Below are 25,200 nucleotides of genomic sequence, written 5' to 3' on the forward strand. Positions count from 1 at the left end.
AGTAAATGCTGATATTCTTATAAGTCTTATTATTTACCATTTATTTGTATTGTAGTCCTGTCATTTTAGTGTTATATCTAACATTGCCATAAAAGCGGGAGATTTGGCTAAAACCAGGTTCAATCCACAATTTTGTTCTTAAAATGTCCTCTACCAAGTCATAAAAATGGCCATTGTTATATTATAGTTCGTTTTTATGCGTGTTACATTTCAGTGTTGTGTCAATCGATTTATGAATTTATAAATTTTCTGTTTACAAAACTTTGAATTTCGAAAAACTAAGGATTTTCTTATCCCAGGCATAGATTACCTTAGCCGTATTTGGCACAACTTTTTGGAATTTTGGATCCTTAATGCTCTTCAACTTTGTACTTGTTTGGCTTTATCAATATTTTGAAATGAGCGTCACTGATGGGTCTTATGTAGACGAAACGCGCGTCTGTCGTACTAAATTATAATCCTGGTAGCTTTGATAACTATTATACGCTAGAAACAAAATGTGTCAAGAAACAAACACCTGCTATATGTTTGTATCTTTTATGTTACTTTCTAATGAAATATGTATATTAATGTGAAAACCAAAAGATCGCATACATGTTTTGTGTACATGCACACAGCGAACTATTTACCATATGCATATATTTCAAAAATGAAGTCTAAAATCTAAAGTTTAAATCAAATGATACAGGATATATCTATCTTTTTAAACTACACACGCACCCGTAAATTGTTTTAAAATAGAGGCAGTCATCGCTACAATTCTTATCCAGTTTTGATCTCTGTGTTGTATTTCTTCACAGTCATTAATATCCAAAGGAATGTCAACCTGATATTCAGGTTCATACACAAACGATCAACTTTAATCACATATACCGTTGAGCAATGCTCTTATCTTTCCGTTCTCATTTTAACAATGTGTTTGTTTTTCTTTTTCAACGTTTCCATATCCATAATTGTTTCACCGATCTAGAACACAATTTTAGTTCAACCTTCGTGTTATTATTAGCAACCGATAAACACGAGTCAGATCCTTTCAGTTGAATTCTGTTATCCTATAAAGTAAAATAAAAAAAATATTGTCGAAACGCACATCTGGTGCAGAAAAATTATGTTATTACTACCACTGGGTCGATGTCTTTTCTGGTGGACTGTTCGTCCCCGATGGTATCACAAGCTAAAACCCAGCAGCCAGTACCGTAATGAAAATACGGATATTTTTTTTGTAATTCAATTTTGCTTCAAAAAGATGTTAGACATTATTTTAAATACAGGAATGTATTTCTCTCATGCAAAGCTCTGATACCTTGACCTGCTTTGGCTATACTTTTTGTACCTTTTTGGATTACAGCTCTTTATCTTTTTGATAAGCTTTTGATTATCAAATATTTTGGCTTCGAGTATCACTGAAGAGATGTTTATTGTCAAAATGCGCTTCTGGTGCAGAAAAATGGTCTGATCTTGATGAAAGCTGATATTTGTGATTTATTTTTTTAGATTTTGTTTTACAACTTCACTGATCATGAAATTCAACTGTATACGGAAATGGTCAATCTAATCTAAGCAGCTCTTAAACGACTGAACTTTGCGTTATATCCAGGCTTTATTAAACTTCAATACTTCTGGTAAAGTCAGTACTATCCAGACAATTCGCTTGAGGGCATTAAATTTTTTTTAGTCTATTTTCAAAGTTTTCGGTAGCTGTCAATTCAATAGAAATGAACTAAATAAGAGCAACATGTCTTGTACTGTTCACCAACAAAAACTTTAAAACTAACTGAATATTTTTAAGAGGAAAAGTATTATTCTCTAGATCAAACAATGAAGTTTTTATTCAGTGTTGTGTAAATATTATCTAGTACATCAAAATACCTTAAAATGTCTTAATCATCGCCGATATCCGACAATATGAATAATTACAAAGTACCTAACTATGGTGATAATGATATAAAAATGTATATAAAGGTCAACAATAAAATATATAGAGAATAATACATGGCAAAATCCGTATCATATGTCGTATCAGCCCGAGACATCAATATCAGCCCAAGGGCCTTTAGGCCCGAGGGATGATATTGGTCGAGGGTGATACGGCATGTGATACGGATTTTGCCATGTATTATACACTTTATCATGTATTTCAACAGAAGAGTATTATATTATATGAACTGATTTCTGATCCATAGCACTGAGTTACCTTCAGTTCTACTTTTGTCTTGTTTCAAAGGCCTTAAAAGAACTGCTCAATTACTTATCAGAAGCACCTGGGTTACCTTACAATTTGCGTGCTGTTGTTTTAAAAATATTTTGTTTATTATTGTATTAATTTGTGTGTTTTGTATTTTTCATAGTTGCATTTAGTGTGCCAAAAAATATGAAAACTTGACGTTCGTGACGTCACATACAATATGCAAACTCGACGTTCGTGACGTCACATACCAAACAATGACGTCATTCAAAACATTTACCTATTTTGAGGAAAATTTTTCTTAAGCAAAAAAAAAACCAAAACTGACTTTATGTAAAAAAAAAAAAAAAAAAAAAAAGTAGGGGTGTGATAAAGGGTATGCGATAAAGGGTAGGGGTGTGATAAAGGGTATGCGATAGAGGGTGCGCATCAAAGTTGCGCGATATGGATTAAACAGCAGGCTATTTATCACATATACAAAACTACTGTATTTACTACTAAACATATGATAAAATATAATAAACTCTGTATCCTTTCATGTCTTTTTGTGTTTTTGCTTTCAGTTCATTTAAAATTTTCAAAATCAGCATGGACAAAATTGATAAACAAAATACAAAAACAATGTACTGATCATCACATATATTGCAAAATCACCGACAACATGTTACTTGAACTGTTGAAACACCACTCATACCTGTTGACAAATAGAACAACTACATTTGTGAAATATTCTTACTTTTAAATAATCCCATTGGACACGTTTCTTAGGGCTGCAATTTTCGAACTTTGCTCTCTTAACAACACACACATAGTTGCGACGTAGCTCGTAATCCTTTGTTAATTCCCAATACTACAATTGTGAGCAAATATTTATTAAACTAACAAAGTGAATTATTGGTTTAGGTTTTGTCAGCTTAAAAAGGACACTAACGGGGCGCGGCCATTATTGTTTAGGGGAGGGATGGACTCCCCTTTTCAAATTTCAATGAATTCCTCAAATTTTTTAAAAAGCTTTCGATATCCTGTCATTTGTTATGTTTTGCATTGTACAATGCCATGTTTCCTGACTGTGAACGACAGGTGGACCACAAATTTGCTGATGTGCATGTATAATCATAGACAGTTAAATAAATGATGTTACGAACTAACTGTAACAGCAGCTCTTGCGTCGGTACTTTTTGTGTGGTTTGTTTTTTGTTATCTTTTGTTCTTGATGCTAATCTGATGAGCCTAACACTTTCCGGCTAAATCAAATGTTTTAAAATGATTTTGTTGCAGCGTTGTTCATGGTTAGGAATAAGAGTCAGAAACCTGTTTTACTCCATCCTTTTTAACGCAAGGAGAGTCTCATCTTGACAATTATTTTAAGAATCCCTTTTAAAAGATCATGAAAATTATTATGTTTATTGTGTTGTTTTAGTTTTTGCATTTAATTACATTACTAATATAAGAAAACAAATCTTAAGTGTGACTGTAAAGACGTTTTACTTTTAGATAAGCAAACATATCATTTTCAGTATGAATGACAATAAGTAACTTCGTAGTATAATTCAGTTGTACCTGATTTCCTCCCTGAGAATGGCAACGATACAGACCACCCGTACCACCATTATCAAGACACACGTCTGGCGCATTCATTGGCCTGATCTAAAATTAAAATACGATCAATTAAACATTGAAAAGTTTATCAATTCACAGAATCATTATTTATTTCAGTAATTCAAATAGATTATAAGAATACATCGTTAATGTTAAACTTCAAAATAAACCAAATATTGATAATTGATTTTATACGTCTTCAAATTGCATGGAACGCATGCTTGACAGGAGACTCTTATCCTGTCATTTCAATTAGTCTCTGTTGTTTGTTTTTTTTGCGTTTATTCGATGTTTCCAATTTGAGCATTTGTAAACTATTGTTTCCTTAATTGATTAATCACTCCAAATATGTGAATGTTCTGGCAGACGAAACAATAGCAAACCCTTCCGCCTCTCATAATAAACTTGTAAGCGTTACATATTCTTAAGCTTACAAATGTATATTGTTATATTAGAGTTGTCTGACAATGTACCGAAAGTTACGTATGATAGACGAATCATGCATAAGATTGTTTGAAGGATCCCTTATTTCTTTTAAATTTGTTTTATGTATAAACTATGACATTTCTGTAAACTTATTCAATGCTGACACAGGACAGAGATGGATTTTGGTCTAAATGTTTGTCTAACAAGGACTTTTACATTGCATGCAAAAACACATCAAATTTGTACATTTTTTTAATTTCAAATTCGAATTACTTGATTAACAAGCTAAACAAATACTACCATCAGAAAGAAAGGAGGATTTGACAAAAAATGGTAATCCAAAGGTCGTCTCCAGAAGAATAAAGAGCTCCATAAATCCCTAACAGATTTTGGTTCAATAACCAATTACAACACCCCCTCTAATTATGTTTTGTTTTTTTCAACTGTTTTTGCCTTTGTTTGGTTCTATAAACACATATACGATGCTTGATTTTCAAAAATGTATCAATATATACTGAATACACTAAGTTAGTGTTAGTGTTTTCAGTATTAAATACAAATACGACACATATCTCGTCTCGTACCTGTGGGGAACTTTTTGCCTTTCCCCAATCTACTAAGCCCCAAAATAATTATTAGAAATTTTTATTTTAACTTCTTATCTTTGAAACCCCCCAAAAAGTTAAAAAGGAAAACAAACCAGCCAAAATATATTACGGAGTAAGTTTAATAACGTTTTATAGATTTTCACGGCCATCCCTGGGTGTTTATACTTGTCGTTTTGTTGTTATCCCTAACAACCAAGTTATACACGGTTATCTAACCTAATCTATTAACACCATATATATATTGCAAACATTAAAATAACAAAAATACCAAACTCCGAGGTAAATTGTATACGGATAGTTTATAGCTAAATCAAAGCTCAAACACATCAAACGTATGGATAACAAATGTCCTATTTGTGTCTTGCTACATACATTTTCTCATGTAGTAAATGGTGAATTAAACCTGGTTTACTAGCTAGCTGAACCTCTCATTGGTATAAAAGAGGGACGAAAGATACCAAAGGGACAGTCAAACTCATAAATCTAAAACAAACTGACAACGCCATGGCTAAAAATAAAAAAGACAAACAGAAAAACAATAGTACACACCACACAACATAGAAAACCAAAGAATAAACAACACGAACCCCACCAAAAACTAGGGGTGATCTCAGGTGCTCCGGAAGGGTAAGCAGATCCTGCTCCACATGTGGCACCCGTCGTGTTGCTTAAGTGATTACAAATCCGGTAAATAGTCTAATTCGGTAAGTCATATTCATGAAAGGGAAGGGGATTGTAGTTACGACGTAAGGAACATATCCGATATCATCTGTGAAACGGTTATTCCATAACGGTCAACCAACTCGTGATGGCGTCCGTAAAATTTACGAAGGGATGATTTCAACTTCACCATTTGGAACTCTTGGTTTAATAGCTTCCTTGTGAGCAGCAAACCTCTATCAAGAAAATCATGATAGGAAATGCAAGCACGGGAATATCGTATCAATTGGGAGATATATACCCCGTATGCAGGTGCTGCTGGAATGTTGCTACTTAAAAATGGAAAGTTCACAATTGGAAAGCTGAAATCATCTCTTTTGTCGTAAAGTTTTGTTTTCAACCGACCCTCATTGTCAATTTCTAGATGTAAGTCGAGAAATGAAACCGACTTAACTGTATCTGTAGTATCCTTTATCTCCAATTCGATCGGATAGATGCGTTCCACATAGTCACCAAATTTTGAATTGTTTAGTGAAAGAACATCATCTATATAGCGGAAAGTAGAGTTAAAGGATATTGCTAACTTCTTATCTTTCTTCCTAAGAAGTTCCTGCATGAAGTCAGCCTCATGATAATAAAGAAACAAGTCGGCGAGTAAAGGGACACAGTTTGTTCCCATTGGAATGCCGACAGTCTGTTGAAAAACACATCTTCCGAACGTAACAAATATGTTGTCAATCAAGAAATCAAGCATCTTGATAATATCAGTTTCAGAGAATTTTTTGTTTGAATCAGAGTGATTCTTTACAAAGTAGGATTTATCCCTCCCTAAGACAAGATACTTGTATCTACGTTGGCCATTCTTTTTTATGAAGCAAAGTAATATCAACTCTTTCAATTTGTCTTTTAGTTTGGAATGTGGAATACTTGTGTACAGGGTAGAAAAGTCAAATGTTTTAATACTGTTACAAGATGAAAGAGAGTTAGATTGTATGTACTCTAAAAGATCTTTTGAATTTTTAAGTATCCACATCTGATTAACGCCACCCCTAGAATAGGCAGTTTCACAATAACTTTGAAGCCCGTCTTTGATTGCTGATAAAATAGATGTTAATAATTTAGAAAGAGGTTTCGTGGAGCACTTGGAAGACCCAGCAATATACCGTTGTTTGTAAGGACACTTATGTAGTTTAGGTATCCAATACAGTGATGGGAGATCCAGTTCTTCATCTTTGGTTGAAATTCCAAAGGAACATAGAACAGACCTATGATTATCCAGGATTTCCTCTTTGGTAAGTGTCGCGAGGGTATATGTTGAGTTTCCAAGTGAATTGTCAATACCTAATTCGTTTATCAAGCAGTTGATGTAGTGACTTTTACACACAAAAACGATGTTATTTGGGGCTTTATCTGCGGGGACAACAACATATTTGTCATGGAGGTCGGATAGGTGTTTTGCAACATTTGGGTCTTTAAAGATTGACGTAGCATGGGCATTGATGGACCCATTCAGTTTCTTCATTCTGATTTGTATCAACGACCTCACTGCCTTAATCCATTCGGAAAGAGTGTCTACGTCTTCCTTCTCGCGCTTAGCCCATTGCCTGGCATAATCCTCGACTGAATCCATCAAAATTTTAAAGTTGTATTTCCAATTGATGGATTTAGGCTCACGATATTTGGGACCTATCGATAACACATTTCGTAGAGAAGTGTTATTAACAATGTTAAGGTCACCGGTAATAACGTGGCCAGCAGGATTATATGTAAATTTGGAACTAGCACAAGTGCAATCAGGAGGTTTAGACTTGAAGTCGTCAATATCGAGATCCTGCAAAACGCGTTTGTAATTGAAAATTTTAGTTGCAATAGGTTTGGTATAGGTATAAGAAATTATTGGTACAGACTGGTCTTTGAAATAAGGAGGTATTTTAGATTGCACTAATTTATGATGAAGGATATTGCCTAGGTTAACGCCATCGAGACCTTTGTTGGCAAAGGAAAGATTAAGAAAAGATCTTTTCTCTTTTTCATCTTTTCCAATGTGAACTGGCTTGAAAAGTCTGTGACTTGCAATATCCGAAATTATAGCTTCAAGTTTGTATTGGTTTGAATGAGGGTTTGTAACAGTGGATTCCAAACATAAATTGAACAGAGAATGAAGTTTTGAAAGGGGTAATGAATAAAGTTTCGTGCGAATGTGATGAATACCTAACGGCTTTTGTATGAATGGCAGCAAGTCATTAATAGAGACATCATGCAGAGAAGGTGATGTATAATGACGATGACCATGACTGCGTCTACGTCGAGGAGTCGAGTTGAAAATATTCATCACATTCACCGAGTTACACGAAGGACTAGATAGAATACCTATACCATCAATTATGTCATTGCAGCCATAAGGTGTTGCAGTTCCCAATTGTCTAATCCAGTAGTCTTCTTTTTGTCTACGGAGAGTCGTTGACAGATTAGGATTGTTAGAGCTATGGTATATCTTTTCGATAATGCGAACTGTCATAGAAACGATGGAATGATCGGGATGATTGAAATGCTGGTATAGAATGTCGTTAGCATTAAGGTTAATGTCTGATCTATGACCGCACATACGTTTGTTAAGCCTTCCTTTCGTTTCACCGACGTATACCAATCCGCAAAGGTTGCACTCTAATCCGTAGACGACATTTATCGATTTACAATTCATAAATATAATGGTGGCATATAATACCATTATTTGGACAACAATGTGTGAACATAACAACAAACAAAATTGGTTAAAAGGTTAAAAATATGTGTACTGCCGTAAACATTGTTTTATAATCCCTATCGCTATAAAAACAAACAACTATTTCAGCAAATAAAAACAAAAAGGTATATCGACAAAGAATATTAGCTAAAACGAAAGACAAAACGACACAAATTAAATTTACATAACACAACCAATGACGAGATGTATAAGTACCGTACCATATCAAATAGAAACTTCCAACAGTAGACTAAACAGTAAATGTTATAACATGTATAATGTACATAAATATACAAGATATGTAGGTTGCACTTTGTAAATACAGGTGTTTCTCAAACCACGCCTCTTTTATGGAGATATAGAATATTCATAAATAATTTATTTTGTTAACATACTGGTTCCCAGGTATGATCTCTTTGTTGCATCTCATAGAGACATAACTTGGGAATGTTACCAGTTAATATACATGACTTGTGTATATTGGTTATATTGAAATCGTTGGTAACGCTTCAGTGGAGATAGCGGAAGTTTAGAAATTTAGTGTAACTTTAAACCCTTAGAAGTTCACATGTAAACGTCGAAAATATGCCGCACAGCCCTATAGTTTGACCTTTGAAAAAAATAGTATAGTGCATATGAACTTTCAATTTTGGATAAGATTTTCATAACTTCATAGTAAATGTGCTACAGTTTTAGCTGTTAAAGGAGTTCCTATGGGAAATTGCATTGTCAATATTTACAGAAATGTAACCTATATTGGGTGATAATAAGAGAAAAGGCGTTTTTAGAGAGTTTTCTGTTGAACAAATGTTTGTATAGGTTGCACTTTGTTTATACAGCTGTTTCTCAAACCACTCCTCTTTTGGGGATGATATATATAGAATATAGAATATTCATAGATAATAATTTTGTTTAAATACTGGTTCCCAGTTATGATCTGTACGTTGCATCTCATAGAAACATAACTTGAGAATGTTACAAGTTAATATACATGTGTATATTGTTTATATTGAAATTTGTGGTAACCCTACAGTCGAGGTAGGGGGGTTTAGAAATTTATTGTTACTTTAAACTCATAAACATTCGGGCATATAAACGTTGAAAATATGCTGCACAGCCCTATATTTGACCTTTGAAAAAAATAGTAGTGCATATGAACTTTCAATTCTAGGATTTGATTTTTTTCAAACCTTCATAGTAAAAGTGGTACAGTTTTAGCCTTTAAAGGAGTTCCTATTGAAAATTGCATTGTCAATATGTTCAGAAATGCAACTTGTAAGATTGTGCATATGATTTTGTTGTGTCTATATAAATGAATAAAACAATAAAAACATAATTAGCTGATTTTTAGTTAAAGCTACATGTAAAGGCGGGATAAAAGGCGTGATTCGCAACCGTGTGTCTCTTTTGCAGACATCAGGAGTCATAGCAATCTCTGAATTTGTCTTCTATATGCACAGCTAAGCAATAGAAACAGACGGTTGAAGTTACCACTTAACATAACATAATTTTCCGGATTGTTCAGTTAATTTGATGCTGTTGTTCTGTTATATTAACATTTTATATTTACGCCAGACGCGCGTTTCGTCTACAAAAGACTCACCAGTGACGCTAGAATAAAAAAATATTTAAAAGGCCAAACAAAGTACGAAGTTGAGGAGCATTGAGGACCAAAAGTTCCTAAAAGTTTTGCCAAATGCAGCGAAGGTAATCTATTCATTAGGTAGAAAAGCCTACGTTTTTAAAAAATGCAATGTTTTGTTAACAGTTAATTAATAATTATGAACATATATATCAATGATAACTCAAGTCAACACAGAAGTCTGACTGCTGGGCTGGTGATACCCGCGGGAAAATAAATCTCCACCAGCAGTGGCATCGACCCAATGGTTGCAAATAAACTTATCATAGATACCAGGATTAAAATTTTATATTTACGCCAGGTATGATTGCCAATGAGACACCTCTTCACAAGAGACCAAATGACACAGGAATTAACAACTATATGTCACCGGCCAGCCTTCAACAATGAGCAAAGCCAATACCGCATAGACAGAGCTTGTTGTATATTATGGACCACTTCTACATAACGTTCATATCGAACACTTTGGGTATAGATGCTGATTAACAATGATTTGTTGGTTAGTTGTTGTCTCGTGAACATGTACCCTGTACCTTATTACACTTTTATACATCAAATATGCTGACGCGTGTGTCTGTTATTTTTGTCCTTAAATTTGCAATTAATTTCACATACTCGCTCGTGTTAAATTCCGTAAATACCAAATGCACCACTGATCTATCCACAACTATAATATGATTTTAAAAACAAATAGCCCACTTTTTAAGAATGCGGCCCAATCAGTTTTTCATCTTGCATGTATTGAAGATAAAACAAATCATGACATTACTTGTGGGAGACGTGAACAAAGAAGAAAAGGAATGCATTATTCTGTTTCACGTTGTCTCAAACCAAGTGTTGAATTATTGTTTGTTAACGGTGACCTTTCAAATTAATGAAAAAAACATTATCATTTTTTGTCTTTCCCGGTTTGCTTTTTCAAGGTATCGTCTTTTCAGGAAAATCGTGATAACTCACCTTGACAATTTGAAAATGGAATTGTCATTAAACATGTTAAAAGATGTGATTTATGTCTTTTAATCTTTTATTGAAACGATACCGGTTGAAACATTTCGAAAATGCATGCTTCATTACATTCCGCGCATATGTGTGTCATCTTGGTTGACATAAGCATCATTTGGGACGTAAAACCATTTTTTTAAATTTTCAGATATAACATAAATAAATTAATGCAAAATGCTTTAATTTTCACAGATATAATTAATGCAGAAAAGATTGCCGTTTTACATGATAAAATATAGAATATGTATTTCGTCATTTAAATGTAGTGAGGATACAATATAGAATATCAGTGTCGTCATTTAAATGTAATGAGGATACAATATAGAATATCAGTGTCATCATGGAAATGTAATGAATGTACCCTTTCCCTTGGTTCGATCCTTTTGTCAAAATATAAGAAAACTTTCTCAAAACAGTGATGTTTATATAGTTGTTCTACATGATATCATGTGTAAGCTTAAAAACGATAAAAAGAAAAAAAAAACATCTTGTGTAAACAAAACACTCGGAATAGACTAAATAAATGAAATAATTGTACAATATACACATTTAAAGATCTGTAAATTTTAACTAAATCCTTACCATTCCACGTACTCTGGAGTCACCAGGAATATAGTAACCATCTATCAATGCATTGGCTATCTTGATATAATATTTAAACGGTCTACAGTTATTAACTTCCCTAATACGTTTCCTAGCAGCTACATCTCCTGTCTTCAGCAGCTGTAAAAATCAAGTTAACTACACGTATATACCTATATGGAGTTATTTTCTTTCAGAACGACAGGTCATTCTTTTTCAGAAACAACCCGGACGATACCATGTTTCAATGATATATGCTCCAAGGCATAAAATAATGACCTAAGTGAGGTCATTATTTTCTTTGATAAACATGCAATCTATGATTTACTTCAAAACTATTCGTCTTATCACTGCTAATAGTTTTTGTTGCCGATTTGGAAATTATCTTTTAAAGTTCAATCGATGATAGGTGTAAAAGAAACCGTCATTGTAGTCCCTTGTTTTAATTTTAGAAACATATAACGTGAAGTTTTGTTAATTTATCGCTACAATAAAGAAACATTATCATATATGTCAGATGAATTTTAATGTTGACTTTCATAAAATAAATCCAGATGTAAAATATTCGTGTGTAAGATTTTGAAAATCTTATTGATTCAAACTGAATAGGTTGATTGATTTTTGGTTGCTTGCTTAACGTCAAGTGGCAAATATTGCATGCATGTTCAGAACGATAAACACTGAATAGGAAATCATACAGTGACCTACATGTATTTATATTCGTCTTCGTGTCAGTTCTTAACTTTTTAAAATTTATGTAGACCTTTTACTCTATCAAATGATCAACTAATAAGATAATCTTATATTCTATTCAATGTCATTAACGTAACTCACGAATGGGTCGGGGCGGGAGGGTATATTTTTATATCCTGATTATCTTTTAATGAAATGTATTGCTATTCAAAAAACAATCTTTCTGAATTTTTCATTCGAATCAAGTAAAATTGTTAAAAACAATAACCACTTATATAAGTCAGATAATGCATATCTTAAGGGTTTTCTTGTCGTAGAACACACCTCGGGGTGTCAGGATTGTTCAAAGAAAGACCTCGCTCCGCTCGGTCTTTCATTTGATCAATCCTGACACCTCTCGTTTCTATGTTTTATTAAGCATTTTCTTATCCAATGCATATATTATCTGAGCCATTTTTGACTGACATATTTGGAATGTTGGGTCCTCAATGCTCTTCATCTTTGTTCTTGTTTGGCTGAGCGTCACTGATGAGTCTAATGTAGACGGAACGCGCATCTAGCGTATCAAGTTATAAGCCTGGTACTTTTGATAACTTATTGTCATTGCTTTATCGTTCATATTTATATTGATATAGTAAGACCGTTAATTTCATCATTTCAATAGTTTTACATTTGAATTTTATTTAGGGACATTTACACCATGTTATTCGGTAAGGGTTTTGTTCATTGTTGACGACCATGCAGTGACCTATAGTTGTTAATTTCATGGTCATTTTGGTTTCTTATGGAAAGATGCCTCATTGTCAATCATACCACACCTTTTGTTTTGTATTCCTTAAACATGATAAAGAAATTTACATTTATTTTTCAAAGTACGGCTGGTGCAAAGCGGGCAGATTAGCTTAGTGGCCCCGCGTCGACTCTGTTGCCTTCTCTCTCCTCGCTTCACAGTGCTTACATTTGGCCATCGAGGAGTCCGTCGCCCGTAAGACGCAGGCGAGCTGCCGCGGGTCTATCTGATACTTAACAAATGGCCTGGCGCTATACATATTTTCAATTCAATAAATTCATCCTATTCAATTTTCAGGTACTATATTTTGATGATTTTGAAATATCTGATATTGAAATGTCCTATTGAACTTTACATGAAACATTACGTGTCATAGTAAAGACAAATATTATTCTTGTTTGACATTGATATCAATAAGCTGTGGATTCATATAATTTGGTGAATATCAATTTTTTTGAATTTTAGTATAGTTATGGAGGTTTTGGGCATATACATGTTAGAGGTATGCCGCACAGCCGTATGGTAGTAACTAAAATATAATGAATTTGTGCATATTTCATGAAGGTTGAGAAAATTCTGGACCTTAACTATGATGTCTCAGTCAGCATAAAAACACATGGTTTAACCTGAAGCCCAGTTTGCAAAGTAAACTCTTAATTCATGCATACTTAAACTATTAGCAAATTTTTATTTTTCGCAGCCATTGAAACTGATAGATCTTTGATAAATGAAATATTGTTGTTGAACATCAGAATTGTTTAGCAAATGGGATGCCCCAGTTGCAAGAAAGACTAAAACAAACAAGAATGTGTCTATAGTACACGGATGCCCCATCAGCACTATCATTTTCTATGTTCAGTGAACTGTGAAAATGGTATTTTTTTTTAATTCGGCATTAAAACTAGAAAGATCATATCATAGGGAGCATGTTTACTAAGTTCCAAGTTGATTGAACTTCAACTTCTCCAAAAACTACTTCGACCAAAAACTTTAACCTGAAGCGGGACAGACGGACGAGTGAACGGACGGACGAACGGTCGAACGAACGGACGAACGAACGAACAGACGGACCCAGAGACCAGACCAGAAAACATAATGCCCATAAATGGGACATAAAAACTATATCTCTTACCCCTGGGTCATAAAAAAAGATATTTAAAGTCTATGATCTTAATAGCATATAGGTTTTTTGTATAGGATACCATCATTGTGCTTTAAAGTATGCCAACCGACTTTAGCAGTCAGTTCTATATTTTTTTAGTGAATTCAAATATTCACTGGTTTATTATTACATACAACTTTTTAAATATGGCATTGTTCAAACATTTATAGTTCACATACAGTTTTAGCAAACTGAATGTCTTACTTGGATGTTTGAGGCCGAAATTGTGATCTTTTATAGATAAATAAACATACAGTCAGAAGAGGACTGGAGACAGAGGCAGGTTCGGATACTTAATATAATCTTGAATATTGGAATGATTAACTACGTAACTTTACATTTATGATACTCTGAAAAACTTTCAATTTTCATCAGAATAGTTTTGTACAGGTTCTATGTATTTCATGTAATACAAAAGGCACTTAGTATAGACTGACATTTGATATCTTGATTTAAAATTAAATATAATTAAAGCAGTTGGGATATCATATATAAATAAATGTAAAATAAAAGATATAGTATATGTGCAACAATTTCTTTAAACTATGATTCTTAAATGTAAGTTCTGTTGTGATAAATAGTGTTTGCATATGTTCATTATTTGAATAAATGGTAGTATAGGTTGCACTTTGTAAATATAGCTATTTCAACAACCACGTCTCTTTTGGGGAGACATAAAATAATCATAGATATTTTGTATTGTTAACCATCTGGCTCCAAAATATAATATCTAAGTTTAAATTGATAACAGCATAACTTGGGAGAGTCACCAGTATATATAAACAAACATAGTAAACGGGTAAATTGAATTCTGAAAAACCTATTCAAAAGTAGGCCATAACACCTAAATTTGTTTTTGTGACCGCGGCATATACAAAAAATTAGCCAAAGAAAAACAATAGACTAGATATATAAATGGTTTGTTCTATTTTTAAAATGTACTAATATTCAAATAAACATCAGAATTATTTAGCAAATGAGAAGCCCTTATGGCAAAAAGTAAGAAAGAACTTCAGGGTCATAAAACAGATAAATTAACCTGTCAAGGCTATGATGTTTTTTTGTTATGAAAACAATAAGTGTACTTTCAAGTTATTCGTAAAAATATTAATGTTTATTTCAAAGCTATCAACATCAAATATAGTGAAGCAACCTTTAATATTGTAAACTTTAGATCACATTTAGATATTCAAAATCTACACAAGGAGTTCGTATTAAAACTCATAGCTTATGATAACTTGGTGATTCTAACGAAGTTCAAATGATGATGAAAATGAAATTCTATATTATCATTTCCCCTCCGTTGAATAATTTGTTAACTATTTAAAATCGACAAACAATAAAAACTCGATTCACATGAATTCAATATGCTATTTAGGGTTTATCGAATGTTAAGCTTACCTTGCCATCCCCCTTCTGCCTCAAAAAAATATTTTTATATTCATCAAGCCATACTTCAGCAACACGATACTCGTTTGACACGTTTTTTTCGTTGAGATGCCACGGAAGTACTCTATAGAGATGTGCGACTTTTGAACATGGTAAGGCATATATACCAGCCCCGCATAAAATATACTGCAAACAAAACACATTTTTGTTAGGAAAATGGTGACGTACAAGAAGTTTTTACAGAAAGAATTTTGGCATGTGCATTATTTATCTTGAAGTAAAAAATGTAAGTTTCTTGTTTTAAGTGATAATACCTACCATCTACACATACATATTATATTATTAAACGTTATATCATTTGACACCTTTACAACGTAAACACTTATATTATATCAGATATACAATTATAACATCAAAAACTACAAATTGCTCGCGTCGCATCCTACTTTACAATTAGTTTTGTGCTTCAAAAGACTACAGAAAGCTTCATACTTGTGTTCTAATTGTTTGAACTAGTTTAATAAGGTACATGAGACAAACATTGTACATTGCATTACCCAAAATGCCAATAAAATTTTCAAAGTTACACAGCACGGTGTAATGTCTTGTTTAAACCGAATAGATATCTATGTACGGCTTTTTATATTGTATTGAATACTGATTTGATAATATACAATTCTAGCCTTTGTGTGAGGTCTTTATAAGGATATATTACATATGGTGTAGCATTCTACTGTATTCATTGGATATTACGATCACGTGTTTAAAAAGGATATTTTACGTATCCGAAACCTTGTTGCTATTAAAGATATATTGACGCTTTGTTTCTATTTATATGGAACTTGGCGGTCAATATAAAGCAAAACCTTCTAAATTTAGATTAATGATGTCATGACGTCACACTAATGCTTAGAATATAAGAAAGCTAATGCAACAAGCTATAAAGTTGTTCAGAAAATGTAGATATTTTCAATAACATGTTAAAATTCTTGCAAAGTACAATTTAAAAATACACAGAAAGAATTGTGAACGTCTTTTTCTTAATACTTAATTTACATATTATGTAATATATAGATAAAAGACTTTCACTCAGTCAATACGTAATATATGGACCTGTTAGAGTGGATAGTTGTCTCATTGGCTATCATACCACATCTTCTTTTTTTATACTGTTAGTCTATGTATGTATATGTCAATATAATCTGGACAGGTTCATATATTACGTATTGACCTCAATAAAAGTCTATAAATGATAAATATTGACCTGAAAGACGAAGGTTGACTGAGGTCGATTTTTTGGGTCGATGTATCATGTATTGACCTCGTACAAATGCTATAATTGTTATATTATTAGCTTTCGACTCTATTTGTATCAAAATCATCAGTGCCATATATTCCTATTTTTATCGATATTTTAGTTTTGTTAATATCTGTTCGATATCATATAGACTCTTTGACAATAACAATATCATGAACATATTAGTTGTTATTTCAAATTTAAATTATGTTTTTATGTTATAAGTAAAAATCAAATCAATCGATCATAAATATACACTTTTTGAAAACTAAACAATATCATGCAATTCATTAGATGACGTCACAAAGTATATCAGTTCTTATATAGTCTAGAGATTACACTATTTTATATCACTTTTTATCTACCGTTTTCAATGGGCGTTTAAAGATATAGTTTAACATGTGACTATTCTTGACATCAGCTAAAACCGAATAATTTTCATAACAGTGTGGACAACAGCAATACTTAGGTTGACAATACAACTGAATGTTTTACCTTTAACTTATTTGCCATCGGCAATCGATAACATTGATTTTATGCTCATACAGTATGTCAGAGTCCTTCCAATCGGGCTTTAAAATTAATAAAATAGTACATGCAGTTCAACGAGAGAAAATAAGAAAGTTTAAAAGAGGGTCGAAAAATACCAAAGGGATATTTAAACTCATAAATTAAAAATAAAATGACAACGCAGAACAAGGTTACTTGTTGTATTCACAAATTAGGAGAATATACGACATTTGCATTTCACCAAACACTGGTCTGTTTAACTTTGAAAAACTCTCTATTAAAGCAAAAAGGAAATTCTTTTTATTGAGTTGCTGCGAAATGTCAAACAACAGTTACCATATTTAGCATTTTTTCCAGGTCATGACTGGGACATTTTGAATACTCATAAAGGAGACTCGTTCTCTTTAGACGCATTGGTTATTAATCCTTTTATTTATCTCATCAGTTTTGGTTTTTGTATTCAAAATCGAATTGTAACGTATCTGAATATTGGTTAATAAATGTTGTTGATTAGCAACCCTAGGAAACTCCAAAGAGGAATTACTTCACCTCAATAAAAGATAGTTATGTTGGTCAATTGTTTATATCATTTGTATATGTGTATATAAAAAGAAGATGTGGTATGATTGCCCTTGAGACAACTGTCCACAAGAGAGCAAAATGACACAGCCATCAACAACTATAGGTCACCGTACGGCCTTCAGCAATGAGCAAAGCCCATACCGCATAGTTAGCTATAAAAGTCCCCGATATGACAATGTAAAACAATTCAAACGAGAAAACTAACGGCCTTATTTATATACATGTATGTATTATCAATATCAATAGTATTGTTTACATACCAATATTTTCACGATAAGCACGGGATGAATTAAAATTATCAAAAAGTTTACCTTAATGGATAACTCCATCTGTTCAGCTCCCCAAATTTCCATTCCTGTATCAAATCCACCCAATTCATTAAAGAAAGTCTTGTTGGCAGCAAACATATTACCTATTATACTGGGTATTCTACAAGAGGATATGTCAGTGTTTAGTTATTATTCCAAATCACGTGATCGAAAGACGGGTAAAGTAATGCACGTCTTTAAAAAATCTTTTAAAATGCACAATATAGATTGACGAATTATACATAAAATGTCCTTTAATGAGAGATTCACATTAAACATAGTTTTCTATCAGTTTGTAATCACATTACCTATATTATAGTTTGATATTTGAGGTCAAATCTGTCCGAATATCAATTGCAAATTACATGCATTTTAATGGGTATTACGTAAATTTCATTACTACGTCGGTAAAAATTCTAGTGTTGCTTGTCTTAATGCATATGTGTTATTCGTTGAATGATTCGTTCAGAGAAAATGAATAACGACGAAAATCAAATATATGCATAATCCGAGTCAAGTTTGATCTTACTACCTTTTAACAATCTTTTCAATGTAAAATGTTGGATTCCAAGTTTATTAGAGTAGGCGTATTTTTTGCTCATACACAAAATGTTTACTACATGTAATTTGATGTCATCAACTAAATCAAACCAAATTCCAAAAAGAACAAAATTCTTATTATGTCTATTTTTTTCAATAAACAATTGATATCCTTCATTTTTTTCGAATTCATTTTTTCGATGCAATGTTATCTTTGACATTAATGTTGAGACGTTTGACTGTAGACGATAGCGTCCTGTTGATCTGGTTATTAGATATAGGAAGATGTGGTGTCAGTGCCAATGAGACAACTCTCTATCAAAATAACAATTTATAAAAGTAGACCATTATAGGTCAATGTGCGGCCTTCAACACGGAGCCTTGGCTCACACCGAACAATAAGCTATAAAGGGCCCAAAAAATACTAGTGTAAAACCATTCAAACGGGAAAACCAACGGCCTAATCTATATAAAAAACAAAACGAGAAACACGTATAAACTACATAAACAAACGACAACTACTGTACATCAGATTCCTGACTTAGGACAGGTGCAAACATTTGCAGCGGAATTAAACGTTTTAATGGTACCAAACCTTCTATGTCCTGAAATATTTTTGCTGCTCTTTCATTGTTATATTATAAACATTTGAGATAAGAAATAAAAAAAAAAGCATCTACAAAATAATTTTCTACTTCTACTTTTTACCTGATTGGAGAAGCCCAAAATTTTTCTCTGCTTTCTAAATATTCTCTTTTAAGCGGTAGGATGTATTGATCCAAATTGAAGTCAAACGTAAAAACATCAAAGTTTGTCTTATTAAAATCTTTCATATGGATATGGAAATCTTCACGACTAATTATACCAACATCTGGAACTACGAGTGCTCGTGGATTCTTTTTTAGGTGGTCAATTAGGGGTTCCAACCATACTACAAATACAATTTGTTTTTGTTATATTCTACTGTAACGAAGAGAACTTATTGTAAAAATATTTAAAAAAAAGACATAACATAATAAACATTTACAAAACAGGATTGTAGAACAGATAAAAAATACTTTTTTTTATCGACGAGTTTCCTATGCAATGAATCTTGTGACAAAGTACACGTGAAAACAGTTTAAAATAAATTCTCAAATTAGCAAAACAATGTAAACCATTAACAATGTAAAGACACATCTGCCATTTAATCAAATCAGAGGAAATATATATTGTAAAAAATCCTTCGGTTAGAGAAACGTTTTTGCTGCTGTCATCTGTCATATCATAATGTCACCTAAACCTTTAAGAATGAATTTCGCTTTGCAAATATGTAATATAGCCATGGACAAATGATAAGTAGATCGAAAATGTATTATTACAATTAGTTTTCCATGGGGAAAAAGGTATAACAAAGAATACTGAACTCCAATGGAAATCAAAAACGGAAAGCCCTTAAATAGTTATCAAAGGTACCAGGATTATAATTAGATACGCCATACGCATAAGACACATCAGTGATGATCAAATCAAATTAGTAATAGAAACAAACAAGTGAAAAAATGAAGAGCAATGAAGACCTTAATTCCCAAAAGTTGTGTCAAATACGGCTAAGGTAATTTATGCCTGGTATAGGAAAATCCTTAGCTTTTCGAAAAAATCAAAGTTTTGTAAACAGAAAACTGACAAAACCCAACGCTATCAATCATCGGATCAAGTGGAACAACGGAAAAGAACTGTTATATTCCTGACTATGTACAGACATTTTCTTAAAGAAAATGGTTTGGTAAACCTGTTTTATAATAGGCTTTGAATTTTTGGAAATAGTTTGCCTATATATTCCCCTTTACCACTAGCAGTGACTCTTTCCACGATCTTTACCTTTTATTTCATTTATTTTAGGATTAAACACATTTTTTAAGAGGTTATTGATGAATAAACTAGAGCGATTAACTCATAAATTGAATACAAGTTACTTCTTTGTTAAGTTTGTGATAAAGAGCCCCGGTTAACACATCAATAACCTTTAGAAAAAAAGTGTTTTATCTTTATAATTCTTAATGATGTTCGTTGGTCATGTTTTAGATTTTTTGTCTGATTTTCGGAATCCTCTGGGTTTATCAATTTGAATGCCTTCAAAATAAAATGCCATTGACCCCCATTTTTCTTTTTATAAATCTTTGACATTTATTATAATAAGCCATCTTTTGAAGTCTTTTTTTTAAGTGTTTGTTTTAATAGTTTTTGAGAACTTAAACTTGTCAATAATAAAGTTATGAAAATCAAGAGAGAACATTTTTCCGCCAACATCGCACATTGACCTATATCATTTTTTGGCTCTTTTGTTTCCTTTTATAATCCCCTATCAATATATACTAATGTTATGAACGCTTGTTATTTGAAACTGAGTAGCAAACCTCTTAAGCGAAAAATAATAACCATCAAATTCAAAATTAACAAATCATAATTAAGGTGTTGGCCAATATACATTGTATAGACTTTCTTAAATCAATAAATGTTCGATAGATGAAACATAATCTAAAATGAAATAGCACATACCTCAAAAATTTCATTTTTTATAGATTTTATCCCAATTAGAAGCATACAAGTAACGAAATAGTATTTCCTTTGAAATTTTTTATTCTTATGCCGTCGTCGTTTTTCCATGACGTAAATTGAAATACCCGTTTCATAGACGTATCGGATATGTTCCTTATGTCGTAACTAAAATGCCCTTCCCTTTTCACGAATGTGACCTACCGTATTAGACTATTTACCGGATTGTAATAACATAAGCAACACGACGGGAGCCACATGTGTAGAAGAAACCCGGTGATAGGTCTAATTCGGTAAGCCAAGAGAATGAAACATGTTCATATATCAAATATAAATACCATTTGCTACTTCATGATGAGAATCCATGACAACTATGATATCAGTGTGTGATTGGTCAATCCCATGCTGCTTTGCTATCATTAGTCCTGTTGATTTTTTCCTTCGCACAATACGTACTTTTCTAAGATAAGAAACATAAATGTCAAGTTTTCCTTTTAATGACTCTGAAATGGAAAATGTAGTCAAATAGCAATATCTTAAAATTTAACAAATTTCAGAAAATTTAAACAATTTCAGAAATAACATTTGTTCCTAAATCAAAAAGGTATGCCATTAAGACAAATCAGTGTTTAGGTACTAATTAACCTTTCCCAGAATCATCGCCAATTCGAATGGAGGTTCCCTCAAGAACAACAAATAATAGCACGTCTAGTAAATTAAAAACAAAAGTATCAAAATCAGTCAATGATTACCTAGTGCAGTTTGTTAATCAAAGAACTGGATAGTTTACATGCAAACACCTACAGCATGAAGGGCTCCTCAATCATATATTCGGTCCATAGAGAAAACAAACTATTTTTATGAGAAGATAGTTCGAAACGGAGAGAATATAAATGATTTAAAGAGAACATGAAAGTTCAAAGTCTTGTGAATACAGTGGCAAAGACATAACGATTGCAGTTGCTTGAACATAAATCCTTTCCATCAGTATACATGGTAAAATGGTTGTTTTTCTACCTAACGCACAATTGTAAAGCGTTAACTAACAAGAACAGATTTATTTTCAATAAGAATTTTAAGTTAAAACAGTTTACTAGTACTTTGGAAGTCGAACAAAAAAGCATCGAGCATTTTAGTTAGTGGATAGTTCTTGCACAGATCGGGATTATCGTCGTTCAAAATATTGAGGAATAATTGATTCATCAAGTACAGAACTGAATTGGTATACTGTTAAACATGGTTATTGCTGCAGGAGATGCATTCACTTTTTATTCCCAATTTTAAATGAGATTTATTGGGCAAACAAGTAAATAGAATATGCAACTGTTAAAAGTATCCTATTTGATTTCAAAATAAAATAAAAGTTGGTCGTTGACAGAAGGTTAAGCAATATAAGTTAAATGCATTATCTAGATTATAATCATAAGATATGCAGCACCATACCGTGCCATGAAGGCCGTACGGTAACCTATACTGGTTAATATCTGTGTAACTTCGGTCTCCAGTCGAGAGTTGTCTCATTGGCAATCATGCCATATCTTCTTTTTTTATATTTTAGAAATGCAAAGAAAAAGTAAAAAAGAAAGCCAACGGCGTGTTTCATAAACAAAACAATAGACCAAAACTAAATCAATCAATCAGATAGCAATCGATGACATTTACTGAAGTTCTGGTTATAAACGTAGAATGACACATGCAAAATATAGCTGTGTTCAACAAGTTTTTCCGAAAGTCTACGTATGCCGTCTTTCGTCGGTTAATTCTATATAAAGATCTAATTACCATCATCAGATGCATCATCAACCAAAATTATCTCGCTTAAAAGATGCGGCGGAGTTCTGTTCAAAATACTATGAATAGTTCGGAGAAGAACGCTCCAATATTCATTTTTGAAGGCAATGATAACACTCACTTGATCGGACACGGTGTATGTCAGTTGTCTACATCTGAAAAATAAAGTAATGAAAATTATATGTTTTCGACATCATTTCACTATGTGGGGATGAATATAAATAACAATAATTACCTTTAAATTTACTCGCATACATTGTTTTTTTTATCTAGACTTCGTGGATATATGATTTCTTTTGTAAAGCAAAGTATTACCGTTTGTGTGCTTAGTTTGCAGAGCCAACCTTTTTTTCAAATGAAAAAAATATAAATACATTCCAAACAAAATTGTCTGGTTAGTATCATAATACTTTGACCAACGGTCTGATTTACGTAGGACTTCAATAGTGATTTGACAGAAAATTTGGACACAACATTGTTCATTAAACATGGCTTACCAAGGATCACACGTTCGTACAACTATTTATTACGATCCATCATATCATTGACAGAAATATACAGGACTGGTGTCACTTTTACACCTATATATTGATTAACAGATAATATTGTATAGCATATGACCTAATGTTAATTTGTTATCACTAGAAAGTTTCAAACACTCAATATCTCTAGCACACCTTTAATACATATGCATTTTACTCAATATGACTACAAAACGTATGGATAGCTTTGCTTAATTTCGAAACAAGCGAGATATAAATTACAAAAGCTCCTTGTTTCATTTTGTGTTTTTCACAGTCATCTTATCATAAGGAGTATCAAACCTTTTGGAGTATCAAAGCTTTTTTCCACGGATAAGAAGTAAAACATTATTACAGGATTAAATATTGAATGCAATAGTTACTTAACTGTTCGTGAAGAAGAATTCCTGGTGTTCTGTGTGGAGATATCAGATCACTGACAAATGCATTGAAACCATATTTTTCCCTGAGGCTTTTGTATAAAATTCGTTCGTCATATGATAACTGATCTGGATTGATAACAATTCTTGTTCCATGATCGCCTTGTAGAATAAAACAAAATCATAAATGTAGTAGAAACACAATGGTGTTGTTACATCTGTCTAATTGGAACATGGGCTTTTCTGATAAAACTCTTTTTCATAGATCTTTTCTTGAGATCGAATCTGTGTTAATATCGTATGAAATTGAGAACTAAACAGCGAATCAAGTAGTCTAGGTCACTGAATACTGCGAAGGTTTGGACATTTGGAAACATTTGCTACCATAAATGTTAAAAAATCTAACTATTTATTAGATTTACGACAAATATAATATAATGTATGGTTTGAGACCTGTATATTGCAAGGTTATTAGACAAAGAAAGTATGTTTTTGCGTGTGTAAATAAGTTCATCATACACATTAACTCGCAGTTTTCATGCTAATATAAGCGTCGACATAATTTTACGTTAATAGAAAATAGAACAAAAGGATGTAGAAACATTAAATGTTAGTATACATGTAGTTGTAATATAGCCCACTCTTCCTGAGTATGTATACCTGCCGTTACACTCGCTTTATCAATTAGAAAGGTCGGATGGATCAGTATTTAAATTTTCGTGTACTGTTTTGCAGACGGTTGTCTTTTCTTTTTTCTTTGCAATGCGTGGTCGTTTTTCGTCGATTTATTTATTTTGAATGTTCCCTTGGTATCTTTACACACTTTCTGTATTTCTTACCTGGTCCCATGGATATGTTGATTTTAAATCCCTGGTCCTTTATCTTATTGAATGGACAATACATATAAACTATATAGATCAAAATGATCAATAAAACATAAAATGAAACTATGGCATACTTCATTGTGAGTTTCATTGTAGACGAGAATAATTTTTTCTTCTTCAAAAATATATTTGTCAACACACAATCATCAAGGTATTCATTTACATTACCATCCTAAACTAATCATTTTAAGTCAGAACAAAGTTATCTCGCCAATGGCTCTCTCATGTTGAATCTAAAATATGAAAAAAAGTTACATTATACATATATGTTTCTTAGTACATCTCAATGTCAAAATATTTCCGTAGGAAGTTTTCAAACATGTTAAATATTCGTGTATAACAAGAGGCCTATACAAGTGTGTTCATACCGT

The 25,200-nt window shown here is 32.4% G+C and overlaps 1 protein-coding gene across 1 annotated transcript; it reads right to left on the bottom strand.

Annotated features, from left to right (window-relative positions):
• Positions 1–558: 558 nt before the first annotated feature.
• On the bottom strand, positions 559–25,200 carry LOC139522378 (polypeptide N-acetylgalactosaminyltransferase 5-like). Its single transcript, XM_071315905.1, has 10 exons — positions 23,954–25,200; positions 23,036–23,199; positions 21,592–21,756; positions 19,427–19,649; positions 18,182–18,299; positions 15,494–15,667; positions 11,448–11,588; positions 3,746–3,832; positions 2,922–3,035; positions 559–1,052 (listed from the first exon to the last, which is right to left on the bottom strand). The coding sequence occupies exons 3-10, from the start codon at positions 21,671–21,673 to the stop codon at positions 933–935; spliced, it is 1,059 nt and encodes a 352-aa protein (XP_071172006.1). The 5' UTR covers positions 21,674–21,756; positions 23,036–23,199; positions 23,954–25,200; the 3' UTR covers positions 559–932.

This window comes from Mytilus edulis, chromosome 5, assembly GCF_963676685.1.
Source record: "Mytilus edulis chromosome 5, xbMytEdul2.2, whole genome shotgun sequence".
Lineage (NCBI taxonomy): Eukaryota > Metazoa > Mollusca > Bivalvia > Mytilida > Mytilidae > Mytilus > Mytilus edulis.

Coding starts and splice junctions, on each gene's coding strand:
- LOC139522378 (XM_071315905.1), bottom strand. CDS start 21,673: ATGATAGCAAAGCAGCATGGGATTGACCAATCACACACTGATATCATA. Junction 18,300..19,426: donor TTTTGGGCTTCTCCAATCAG/GTAAAAAGTAGA, acceptor ATCCTCTTGTAG/AATACCCAGTATAATAGGTA. Junction 11,589..15,493: donor GGCAGAAGGGGGATGGCAAG/GTAAGCTTAACA, acceptor TGATTTTTACAG/CTGCTGAAGACAGGAGATGT.